The sequence below is a fragment of the Nomascus leucogenys genome, chromosome 13, assembly GCF_006542625.1.
Source record: "Nomascus leucogenys isolate Asia chromosome 13, Asia_NLE_v1, whole genome shotgun sequence".
NCBI lineage: Eukaryota > Metazoa > Chordata > Mammalia > Primates > Hylobatidae > Nomascus > Nomascus leucogenys.
This window is the reverse complement of record NC_044393.1, coordinates 92628992-92642230: the sequence shown is the minus strand read 5'-3', so window position 1 is coordinate 92642230 and position 13239 is coordinate 92628992. Positions and strand designations below refer to the sequence as shown.

Genomic DNA, 13239 nt, shown 5'->3' with positions numbered 1-13239 from the left:
AAAAGAAAATGTATGCCCAAGTATATTTTACAAATATACCAAAGCAGAATATGAAAGCTTTTATAACTGAATTAGGGCTGGCCACTTGTCAAGAGAAGCAACAAACTCCCTCATTGCTTCAAAGTTCCACTGTTTTCAATGAAGACGCAGGCAGGAACTTGCCCTTGGAGATAGACTATGCTATAATTGGAATAAAAGTTATTATAAATGTACTAAAGAATGAAACTTAATGGGTGAGTGTTTCATAGATACTCTCAAGTTAGTAACTTTGCTTTTTACTTCCACTACAACACAGATTTAGTAATTACACTTGAGAGATTTAAAGTGAGGAGATATAATTATGACAGTACTTGTGTTATTCTGGGTCCTCCAAGAAGCAAAAGCCAAGACAGGATCAGATATGCAAGAGATTTATTAAAGGAAATGCCTGTGAGAGAAACTGTAGAGGGAGCCAGAGGAGGCCGGGAGAGCCACCATTAGACTGCAATGTAGGTTTAACCCTTGGGAAGGAGACAGCAAAGGAAAGAAAGGCTTCCACTGAAGTACAGGTCTCAGAGTTTCTTTCAGGACCATGAGGAGTCCTTGAGCCAAACTCACCCACTGGGAGAGTCTCACGTCTTCCAGGAATGGGCCTGCCTTAGAATCCTCACTACATTTAATCACCAGCCTGGAGAAGCCCTTGGCAGCATGGCCTTGGCGCCGAGGATTCCAGAGCACACCAGCTGGGGCCATCTGGCAATTTCATACCCACTCCCTGCAGTTGGACATCTGAGAGGAACATTTTCATCGCCACCACAGTACTCATTCTTCAGGCAGCTGTAGACACCTGTTCTGGATCATCTTAAATAGTGACTTAGTAAACTTCCCCAGTGACTCATACCAGGAAATGTCTATAGGTGGATTCATCCATCTCTGTTCCTAAATTAGAGTGTGGCTAATTCTTTCCAGATTCTTAAGGTCCTTAAAAGAAAGAATATATGGTACCACATTAAGTTAAGCTCATGACTGAAAATAATTTAAGAAGGAGGCCAGTGACTATTAATACTAACCCACAATTAGAAGGCATATGTATGAGTAACCCCTGCATCTGGCTTAGTGATAAACTGCAATTACTGCAGCAATTTCTCTCTATTTGACAAAAAATGGACTGATGTACGACTGGTAAAAGTAGTATTTCTGATTTGTGTTTGCCTCTTGTATATGCTGGACAATGAAGTATAATATTGTTTATGTATATTTATTATGTATAACCCAGAAAGAGTCTGTCATAGAAGCACAAAAAGTATGAGTTAGCCTGCCTGACTTAAGCTAATATAGATCTATCCTCGGAACTGGAGATGAATTCATTGTCCCCTGAATCTCATAAAGGAGAGGTGGATTATCTGATTTTTTAAAAAAAACGGATTTGGTTAGAAAGGACAATAGGGGTAGTGTAGGGAATAGATGTTGAGGCGGCAGCCACAGTGTTTACTAAATGGTGCTTTTAAAAAATCTTCCTCCACACTGTAGAATGGAATCCAAACTCCCTAGTATGGCAGCCAAAGTCCCTCTAAACCGAGCCCAAACTTCTCTAAACCAAGCCCAAACTTCTCTTTAGAGCTAGCACTATGCAAGTTCTGCTAACAAGTTTCAGTCACTATGAATATTTTGTCTTTCTCACATTAAGGCTTTCACATTCATATCTCCGTGCTTTGGAATATTATACAGCCTCACATTGTAATACCTTCCCCTCTTATCTCCCCGCAAATACACATTTTTCTAAGCTGAGTTTCTGTGTCACCTTCTCTGCACATTCTTCTCTAATCCTTTGATCAGAAATAATTGCTGCTTCTTTTATGTGCCCTTGCACCTGATTTGTAGCCAATTTTGGTATAGTTGTTTTCATGTCTTTTTTCCTCTCTAGATTTACTGACCGTAATAGCATTTCTATCTCCCAGAGTGCCTCACAGAGTAAGTGTCCAGTAAGGATATGTTGACTTTCACTGAATGGCTTCTGTTTTCTCCCAAGTAAAAGGAAAGATCTGGGGCCTGCACCTTTGCATAAGCAATAACCATTTCGAAGCTTATCCAACCCACCTTATTTTTGTTGTTATTGTTGTTGTTCTGTTTTGTTTTATTTTAGGCTTCTAGCAGCCTGAACTCATGGTTTTTAGTTTCTGTCTCTAGTGAAAGGGGAAAAGAGGGATGAGGAAGGGGTTTTACTCGCCCAACTAGAAACAGAAACTAAGAACCCATGACTGTATTCTCTCTCAGACACCCTTTAGTCAGAACGTAAATGCTGGTTACCATCTTTAATCTTTTTCTTCCTTTTTTTTTTTTTTTTTTTTAATGAACCGTTATGCCGTTCCTATGTTGTTAGGTTCCATTCCTCAGGCAGCTCCTGCTCCCAAATGGCAGGTACTTTCTGCTCTCTGACCCTGGAAAAATCACCTTTGTTTAAAGCCCTTTCTTCTATTACAGCAACACCAAAATACTCTCAGGAGTTAATTTAGAACAATAGTAGTACTTTACCATGAGGAGTGAGGTGATGTAGGTGGAGACTGGTTAAAACCTAAGAGTACAAACACATAAAAGATACCGAGCCAGCTTTTTTTGTTGTTATTGAGACGGAGTCTCGCTCTGTTGCCCAGGCTGGAGCACAGTGGCATGATCTCCGCTCACTGCAACCTCCGCCTCCCGGGTTCAAGCAATTCTCCTGCCTCAGCCTCCTGAGTAGCTGGGTTTACAGGTCTGTGCCACCATGCCCGGCTAATTTTTGTATTTTTAGTAGAGACGGGGTTTCCCCATGTTGGCCAGGCTGGTCTTGAACTCCTGACCTCAGGTGATCCACCCACCTCAGCCTCCCAAAGTGCTGGGATTATAGGCATGAGCCCCCGTACCCGGCCCTGAGTCAGCTTTTAACGTGGAACTTTACTGACCCACTTTCTTTGATGTCCATCTCCCACTTCAGCTCCCAAAGGTCAGTTGTTCCCTGATATGAAGCCTAAGAACTCAACGTACGTCACCGCACGTTGGATTTCTAACCTAAATTATTCCAAATTCTGGCAAGTCTTATCCACACTTTCTTTTCTGTGTAAGTTTCTCCTTGCTCTTTATTTCTAAAACCTGAATGTATTTGGTCCTCTGCCAATCAAATTTCCACTAGTCCTCCAAAGAGTCAGTTATTAACTCACTCATTCGGCAGATATTTTTAGACGTTCACTGTATCCTTATTTATTTAGCATATATTTAGTTATTTATTAAGAAACTAAAGCCTATTCTATGTCAGCAATGAAAACAGGCAATGAGGACTCAATGGTGGGCAAAATGCAGACAGACTACTTTTTTTTCCCTCATTCTAGCACAGTCATCACTTTCCTAGGTAAGACGTTCCTAAACTCCAGACTACACCAAATCCTCCTCCTGACCACACCCTTCCACCTTGATTTTCGCCTTCTGATCCCTCTTGCGTAGAAATTCGAGCCCCAGCCACTCTATAGCTTTAGCTTAATTTCTCCAGCCATGCAAGGACGAATCTGTGTTAGTGATGCCACAGGCACGTTTCCTTTCCAGCAAGAATATCACTTACTGGGCAGCATTTCTCTGGATACTTTCAGAGAAAAATGCCCCAGTTGAGCACCCGCCCCATGGCCATAAGCATCCACCGGGCTCGAAGTGCATGGCCCGCCGCTGACCACTAGGGGGCAGCTCTTCACGCAGAGGCTCGAGCGACGGAGGCGACGCGGCGGCTACCGGCTCTGCTGAGTCCACCCCAGGATCGGAGGGAAGGGAGCCTGATTCCACGCGGGGCCTCCCCCGTGGCATACGTTGTTGTTAGGGAACTATTCGCCCCAAATATGGTTTATTGGAGACTTAGGGTTTGCTTTTCTTATCAAGTGCGACAGCAAACTGGCTGGGTCCCCTCTCGCATCCAAGAACCCGCAGAGACTCTGAGGGAGCCGGTTTGGCCCCATGCAGGCCAAAGCATCCCTCCGGGAAGGCGGGGTCGCTCACCTGGTAGGTGCCCCGAGAGCCCGCAGCACGGCCCGAGGTGGGGTCCACCGTTGGAACGGGAGACCACGGGCGTGGCTCAGGGAGCGGTAGCCGCGCCCCGGGCCCGCCTCAGGGACGGCCTCCGTCTCACCCCAGCCTGTGCCCCGCCTCCGGGACAGCCCCGTTTCCGAGACCACCTAGCCTCCGAGACAGCCCCGCCCCCAGAACAGCTCTCCTCCCGGACGGGCCAGCCTACGAGAGAGCCCCGCCCACGGTACAACCCGCCTCCGGGACCGCAGGGCTCCACCTCCGAGACAGCTCCGTCCCCAGGACAGCCCCGCCTCCAGGACGGCCCCCACCTCCGAGACCGCCCCGCCTCCGAGACCGCCCCGCCTCCGGGACCGCCCCGCCCCGCCTCCGACACGTCCCCCGCGCGCCACTGCAGAGCCAGTCCGTCAGTCCCCAGGGATCCGCACTGCTGAGGGGTGAGTTTTCCAATCCCAGCGGGTCCTGGGGTGCGGGCGGTAGCTGAGCACCTAGAGCACTGGGGGTCGCCGCAAAGTGCTAGAGACCCCAAGCCATTCCCGGCGTCAGGGGGTGTCCCTCCCTTCTTAGGTCTAGGTCTTCGGTTTCATTTCGTTTTGTTAGTCTGGTGCTATTTGCAGATTGTCTTGAAACACGTTTCTCCCTCCTATTTGAACTTGTAAATTACGAATTTGACAAAGATGTGCATGGTGTGTGCGTGCACGAGGGCACATTTCGTTGCGGAATGCTGGGTCAGCTTTCCGGGACATATTACTCATCTGAGGTGTTTTGTCTGTTTTTGTTTATCCTGTCAAACTGGTACTGCCCCAGAAGTGAAAGACGTCTCTTGTCTTCTGGAAGGTAGCTAGCACGATCTTGAGCTCAGGCTTCCGGATCTCTCTCGGCTGCTTTTTCCCACTGGTAACTTCTAAGGCTGACATCAGGTACCCGCATTCTCAATGCTCTGCCGAGTATTGGCTCTCTTTTGTGAATTTCTTTCCCGCGAGCAGTATTAAGAAAAAGGTGGTGGATAGGAAGGGAAGAGGGGAAGAGATGGAATTCTACAGGAAATGCAGGGCATGCTCAGAATGCCAACCTTTCCGAGCTTGGAGAGATTTCGTGGAAGAAAGTAGCAGGAAAAACGTCCAGTAATCACTGGCATGCCAGACCCTGGAGAAGCCAGGCTGAGGCGCTCTGCAAGTTTCACCTTAGAGAGAGTGGACGAAATGTAACGGTTCTTGTTAGAGTTCTTGCAGAGGACGATTGTGGATGAGAATACATCCTGGGGACTAAAACCAGATTGGTTTAGTCTAGAATGATTGCCAACTAAAGGGACTCATGTTTGAGAGAGATGGTGAGAGATTAACAAAATGAGGTGGTTGACTGCATATAGAAGCAGGAAGGAGAGAGGAAGGCACGTGTGGCTCAAGGGCTTGGTGTGTGTTTTAGTTTAGATTCTCCCCTAAAGCAAAGCCTTATGCAAGGGCTTACCTGCAGGTAATTTTTTGGGAGTAAGTGAGACCAAAAAGCCCAAATGAGGAAATGGAGAGAATGAGACAAGGAAAAAGGGAAAGCCAGGAGGAGCATGTGGCTGAGGGTCTTCCACATGGCACTCCTTTCCTCCGGGTGCCTTCCGAGGACCTCTGATGGGCACCTCGGGAAAGCCACGGGGCACTTTTCTATGAATCCCCGCTCTACTGGGCGAAGCTCATCCTAGTGTCAACTCACTGCTACTTCAGAGCTGCCTTGTGCACCTGCAGAGGTGAGAAGCCATCAGAGCACACAGGAAAGTCCCTTACAGTGGGCTCGTCAGAGATGGGCAAAGGGAGGCGGCACAGGCAGCCAGGGGACTACTGCAGGACTGCAGTCTACAACGCTGCCCTCGTCAATCCGGGAAACTAGAAAGGACAGCAAAGGGACAGACACTCTCTTTTATTCCGTGCTCACTGTATGTGTACCAACCCCAGACAAGGCATTTTTAGACATACTCTTTGCTTTATTTTATTTTATTTTACTTTATTTTATTTTATTTTTTGAGGCAGAGTCTTGTTCTTTTGCACAGGCTAGAGTCCACTGGTGCGATATCGGCTCACTGCAACCTCCGCCCCCCACCATCAGGGTTCAAGAAATTCTCATGACTCAGCCTCCCCAAGTGGCTGGGATTACAGGTGCACACCACCATGCCCAGCTATTTTTTGTAGATTTAGTAGAGACAGGTTTCGCCATGTTGGCCAGACTGGTCTCAAACTCCTGAGCTCAGGTGATCCACCGGCCTCGGCCTCCTGAAGTGCTGGGATTACAGACATAAGCCACTGCGCCTGGCCTATCCATATTCCTTTAATCTTCAAAAACAATCTTCCCAGGGCTGTATTATTCTCTTTTTGTAGATGGGGAAACTGAGACTGAAGTCATTTATCCAAGAGGGGCTGCTTAAAGGGACAAATAGGCTCAGTGTTAGGCACAGCCAATTTTAAAAGACCTCCGGAAACTGCATAATGCTACCAAATAGAGGAGAGTCCTCTCCATTAGGGCAGATTTGATAAATTAGGGGGCACTTTCCAACTTAGCAAAGCTGTCAGAAGAAAGGCATGTTTTGACAGGTCTATGACCTTTCTGTTCAAAAAAATCAAGCACTGTGTCAACTCAGGCACACGAACTTAACTATCACCTTCATTTACCGGCCCCACAGGATCTAGCCTGTCCCTCCCTCCTCCTGGGGTCCTGCTCCTCCTTGCTCCTGGCTCTCAGCCACCCCAAAGCGGTCTTGTTGCTGGAATGCCCTTTGCTCACTGCATTTCAGGTTTCAGCTTCAATGCCACTTTCTCAGAGTCCTTTCCTATCACCCAATCTACAGTAGTCTTCCAGTTCCTCCATGTCACATCATCGTGTTTTATTTTCATCATAGTGATTGTTGCATTTTATTTATCTGTTTATCTACCTATTTATTCATTATCTTTCTCCTTCTAAAATATTCAAATCATGAAAAGGGAAACCTTATCTGTTTTGTTTCTTGCTGTACTCCCAGTGCTAGAACAGTGCTTGGCCCACAATGGGGAATCCAGTAAAATTTGGAGGTGTTTCCTTTTTTCACCTGTTCCTTCATCTGTTCTGACCAGCAGTGCTTATCAGTATCTCTTAAATACATGAAAGTCTTTGCTTCCCCCTGCAGCAGCTGATAGCACCATGGCGACCACTGCTGCTGCTGCGTTTGAGGCCCTCATGGATGGAGTGACACGCTGGGATGTCCCCAGAGGCCCCGTCCCCAGTGAACTCCTTCTTGTTGGAGAGGCCGCCTTCCCGGTGATGGTGAATGACAAGGGCCAGGTGCTCATTGCTGCCTCCTCCTACGGCCGAGGCCACCTCGTGGTTGTGTCCCATGAGGGCTACCTGTTGCATGCTGGCTTGGCTCCATTTCTCCTCAATGCAGTGAGCTGGCTCTGTCCCTGCCCTGGGGCTCCCGTGGGAGTGCATCCATCCCTGGCACCTCTAGTAAACATCCTTCAGGATGCTGGGCTTGAGGCACAGGTCAAGCCAGAACCAGGAGAGCCCCTAGGGGTTTACTGCATCAATGCCTACAATGACACCATGACTGCAACGCTGATCCAGTTTGTGAAACATGGAGGGGGCTTGTTAATCGGGGGCCAGGCCTGGTACTGGGCCAGCCAGCACGGACCTGACAAGGTGCTCTCCAGGTTCCCTGGGAACAAGGTGACAAGTGTGGCTGGAGTGTACTTCACTGACATCTATGGGGACAGAGACCGGTTCAAGGTCTCTAAGAAGGTGCCCAAGATCCCACTCCATGTCAGGTGAGTATCTGTTCCCCTCTTAGGGAGTCTGACTCAGGATAAACAATAGAGTTGGTCCCCCTCTTCAACGAGCTTCCATTTCAATACAGGTGATTTTCCACTCAGTTTGGAACCACCACAAATCAAAAGTAGGATGATTAAAATGCACCAAGACATAAGAGAGGCTGGGCCCTCACTGCCATTCCCTCCTGTGGCCAAAGCTGAATAGAAAAGCTTGTCTTACTCACCACTTCATCTCCATGTCTAGTACATAGAACATAGAGAGTACTCATCAGTACCTCTTAAATGCATGAAAGAATATTTGTTTGTTTGCGTGAGCACCTACTGTTGGTCACGCCTCATTCTGGACAATAGGGGTCTAGCAGAGATCGAGGCAGGCAAATCATGCCATCATGAGGTTTGTATTCCAGGGAAGAGATAGGCAATTAAGGAAACGAATATATATGTACTCTATCAGGTATTGCTAAGATCCATGAAAGATAATAATATAAGTGGATAGCATGACAATAGGAAGGCTGATGGAGGCTATTTTATTTAAGGTGTTCAGGGAAGTCCTATCAGGCCAAGTTGGATTGGTCAGGATTTGTTGGCGTTGCTAGCAGAAGGGATTTAGTATGGGGAATTGACTATACCCATGATAGAGGGGCTGAAAATACACACAGGGGACAGCAAGTAACCCAGAGATCAGCAATAGCAGAACCAGCAGAGGGAGCTGGTGATATTACTGGAGTCCAGGTGCTGCAGCCACCTGGTAGAAGCTGGAGCCATGCTAAGCTTTCCCAGCAGGAGCTGGAACCACAGATGAAAAGTCTGTCTGCTAGAAGCTGGAGTCTCAGAGAAGACACTGTGGACCAGAAATACAGCCTGAAGAGAGAAGCAAACACTTAGCCTCCTTCCCTCTTCCTTCCTGATTTCAGTCTTCTACCTCTGCCTCCCATGGGCTGAACCCACCAGGATCCAGGGAACAGGGGAGCCACAGAAATGCAGTTTTCTGCAACACAGAGGATGACCAAGATGAAAGGGGAATGGACATGAATGAAAACAAGCCCATGGCCAGCTTGGAAGGCTTGTCTGGTAGGTGGCACTTGAAATGAGACCTCAAGGAAGTGAGGGAATGAGCCATGTGGGCATCTGTGAGAGGAAGATTCCAGGCAGAGTGAGGAGAGAGGGTGAAAAAACCTGGAAGGGAAGCCTGCTTGGTACATTCCAAGGGAAAGAGAGTGGCCCTTCTGTAAGGTCAGAAGGCTCTGCAAAGCTCCAGGGGAGAATAGCTGAAGGCAGCTGTTCTGTGACCCTGAGGCAGAGGGCAAGGATTAGGTACAAGGGAGTGTAGGGGAATTTGTCTTGATCAAGCTTGTTTGTTTGAAGTTGTCCAGGAGCTGACATTTGAACATCTGCGCACATGATGTTCTCTGAATGAGGAACAATAAATGTTAGTCACTTACAGATTGTGTAGGCTCCAGGCTTTCGGCATTATGCCTGCAGTAAATAAAAGCAAGCAGCTTCAGCTTCTCAGGGCTGCTCTGTGGCCGCTAGCGCCAGGCAGTCACCTAGCTGTTCTTACACTGCTTACCTATGTCTGAGTACTCATTTCATCCATCGGCCAGGGACACACCTGGCAATCAAGGAAGCCAGAATGATGGGAGCTCAGTGAATGACAGCTCAGGTCATGTAAGAACTGATGGGCCAGGAGTAGAACTTTAGATCTTATTTGCAGTGAGATGGGAAGGCATTTTGTATTCTCTACAGAAGATTGCTATGATGTGACTTAAATTTCAAAAGGAACCCTCTGATTGATGGTGGAGAACAGACCTTGGGAGGCAAAGATTGAAGCAGCAGACCAATCAGGAGGCCACTGAAGTAGACCACAGGAAAGATGGTGGCGGCCCAGACAAGGCTGGTAGAAGCTATGGAGCTACTGAGAACAGGTTCCATTCTGAACACACCTCAAAGGAAGAACCCAACAGGCTTGGCTGATGGATTGAGTAAGGAGAAAGAGGAGTTGAAATTTTTGGTCTGAAAAAGACAAAAAATTAAACACAGGTGCTGCTGTTTAGTGATCTGTGAAAGGACAATGAGAAGATGGATTAGAGGAGATCAGGAGTTTCATTTTGGATGTTTTGGGTTTCAGATATTAGTGACTAGTTACTTATGTTTGGCCACATGTAGCAGAAGCCTTAGTATAGCAGTTTAACCATGTAGTGGTTTATTTTCTCTATGAAACACAAAGTACAGGTAGGTAGTCCAGCTCTGGGGCAGTGACTCTATGATGTCCCACAGTTGGTCTCTGTCTCCCTATCACTGCCTGCCCCTGTCATGATGTGTTATTTTATCCTTATGGCTACAAGATTGCCACTACTACTCCAGGCACCATAATTACACCCATGCAATAATAAATTGGAATGGATAAACCTACTTTTAGTTTATAAAACCATATATTTTCTGGAAGCCCTAGACTTCTATTTATATTTTAGCGGCCAGCCTAGTTAAATCAGTAGTCTCTAATCTTTTGGTACCAGGACCTGTTTTGTAGAAGACAATTTTTCCATGGACCTGGCAGGGGTTTCAAGATAATTCAAGGGCATTACATTTATTATGCACTTTATTTCTATTATTAGTACATTTAAATATATAATGAAATAATTATACAACCCACCATAATGTAGAATCAGTGGGAGCCCTGACTTCCAGACCTAACTACCAGGAGGTCTGAAGGGCTGGCTATTTTTAAATGGGCACTGGCATCTCTGAAGAAATCAAGATTATGTACAAAGAAGAAGGGGCATCAGATACTAGTGAGCAGCTGGCAGTGCCCTGAACCCTCAGCCCCAAGCTCTGGACCTCTTCGAATTCCTTCCCTTCTGAAAGATTTGGGGAGGGGATGGGTTTACTCAGAGACATTAGAGTGGATCTGATTCGCTTCAACTTTTTTATTCTAACACTAAGGGAAAAGCAGGTGAAATCTCATCACCATAATGCGTCTTAATTGCCCCAAGAGACTCTCCTCTTTAGCTAACTCAACCTGTTTTTCTTCATCTATACCTACATTTTTAATCCCTGCCACCGATTCTAAGGTATATTTTTTGTGTTTGTTATTTTAATTCTTAATTACTGAAAATGTTAAACATATGCAAAAGTAGACAGAATAGTACAATGAACCCCCATGTAGCCATTCCCCAATCCCCAAAATAGTCAACTCCAGGTCTATCTTATTTCACCTGTAGCCCCACTCTTCCCCACCCAAGGTTATTTTGAAGCAAACAGCAGACATCATGTCTTTTCATCTGTAAGTATTTAAATATATATCTCTAAAGATATGAAGTCTTTTAAAAACATAACTGCAAGTCACCATTATCACACCTAAAAGAATAATTCCTTAGTGTCATCATTTATTTCCATGATTGTCTTATTTTTCAAAATGTGTTAACATTGGGCCAGGCATGGCGGTTCACACCTGTAATCCCAGTACTTTGGGAGGCCAAGGCAGGTGGATCACTTGAGGTCAGGAGTTTGAGACCAGACTGACCAACATGGCAATACTCTACTAAAAATACAAAAATTGGCTGGGAGTGATGGTGCATGCCTGCAGTCCTAGCTATTCGGGAGGCTGAGGTAGGAGAATCACATGAACCCGGGAGGTGGAGGTTGCAGTGAGCTGAGCCCATGCCATTGCATGCCAACCTGGGCAACAGAGTGAGACTCTGTCTCAAAAAAAAAAAAAAAAGCATTAACATTGAAATTTAAATAAAGCCCAAATATTTTGATTTCTTGATACAAATTTTATATTTCAAGATATGCGTTTCCTTTCCAACTTTCTATTTCTTGCAGTTTTGTTGCTGTTGTTGAAGACACCAGCTACTCTTTATCGAACAGTTTCGTTCAGTCTGGACTTTGAAAGTAGACCTCAGGGAAGTCAGGGAATGAGCCACGTGTGCATCGGTGAGAGGAGGATTCCAGGCAGAGTGAGAGGCAGTGGTGAAAACCTGGAAAGGCAAATTGATTGCCTTCCTGTGGTATCATTTAATACGGGAGTACCAGTCCATGGCCTGTTAGGAACCAGACCACACAGCAGGATGTGAGCAGCGGGTGAGCAAACAAAGCTTCATCTGTACTTACAGCTGCTCCCCATCGCTTGCATTACCACCTAAGCTCTGCCTCCTGTTAGATCAGTGGCAGCATTAGAGTCTAATAGGGACATGAACCCTATTGCAAACTGCTCATGCAAAGGGTCTAGGTAGTGTGCTCCTTATGAGAATCTAATGCCTGATAATCTGTCACTGTTTCCCATCACCCTCAGGTGGGGCCATCTACTTGCAGGAAAGCAAGCTCAGGGCTCCCACTGATTCTACACTATGGTGGGTTGTATAATTAGTTCATTATATTTTACAATGTGCTAATAATAGAAATAAAGTGCATCATAAATGTAATGCACTTGAATTATCCTGAAACCCCTGCCAGTTCCATGGAAAAATTGTCTTCTATAAACAGGTCCCTGGTACCAAAAGGTTAGGGACCACTGACTTAACATATTCATCTTTTCCTTGTATTTTCTGTATAATACAAATTAAAAGTTAGATCTCGATTTCAGGTCAGGATTGACAAACTGAGGCCAGCCCCTGCTTTTGTGAATGAAGTTTTGTTGGAGCACAGCCATGCCCATTCATTCAAAAACTGTGCTGCCATTGTTGAGTAGTTTCAGCAGAGACCATATGGCCCATATTTGTCTAAAATATTTGTCAGACCTTTTAAGGAAAACTTTCTCAACTCCTGATCTAGAGGTTCGGTCAGATTCATGTTTGAATTTTTGACCTATTTTATAGATGGTAGTATGCACTTCTCTTGGGTAGAACACAATGGTCTGATTTTCTCTCTTACTGTGAGGTTGGCAGTCCTTAATAAGCATTGCTTAGCCCTAGACCCATTAATTTGTGTTTATAAAATGATGACTTTAAAATTTTAATATTCCTTTTGTTATTTGGAATAGTTTTATAAAACACACTTTCCTTCATCAATTACATACTCTATGGTATAATTTATATAGGAAAGGCAAACTAAATATTTAATTCTCTCTTTCTCATTTTAAAACCAGTTTCCAATATTGAGTTGGTTCCCTAGCATCTTCCAGAGGTCACCAATATGTTTAAATTTTTCTTAGAATTATTATGAAATCATGATTGGAAACACAATGTGTTTCATTTATTCTCCTTATTGATGTTGAAATTGTCCTGTTTGGCCATTGGGAGCCAATTCAAGATGATTCCTGAATCTTTTCCACCCAACCTTAATGGGATTCCTGGTTTTTTAATATAACAGGAGGTTTCAATTTCATCTCATATATTTCCTGCTCAGGACCAGAACTGCCATTTCTCCAAAAAGCCTGATTTTTTTCTTTCTTCTTATTTTTTTTTTTTTAACGTACAGCCCATATTTCTGGGAG

At 45.5% G+C, this 13239-nt stretch overlaps 1 protein-coding gene across 4 annotated transcripts in view; it reads left to right on the top strand.

Moving 5' to 3' along the window:
* Nucleotides 1-4379: 4379 nt before the first annotated feature.
* Nucleotides 4380-13239, top strand: part of TCAF2 (TRPM8 channel associated factor 2) — a 33970-nt gene continuing 25110 nt past the window's right edge. The window contains exons 1-2 of one of the 4 annotated variants that reach the window (XM_030825968.1): nucleotides 4383-4457; nucleotides 7166-7802. In XM_030825968.1, the coding sequence (XP_030681828.1) occupies nucleotides 7180-7802 (623 nt within the window). In that variant the 5' untranslated portion in view covers nucleotides 4383-4457; nucleotides 7166-7179. Of the gene's footprint in view, nucleotides 4458-4888; nucleotides 4941-7165; nucleotides 7803-13239 lie in introns of those variants that run through there. The other 3 variants (XM_030825967.1, XM_030825969.1, XM_030825970.1) reach the window with 3 other exon arrangements.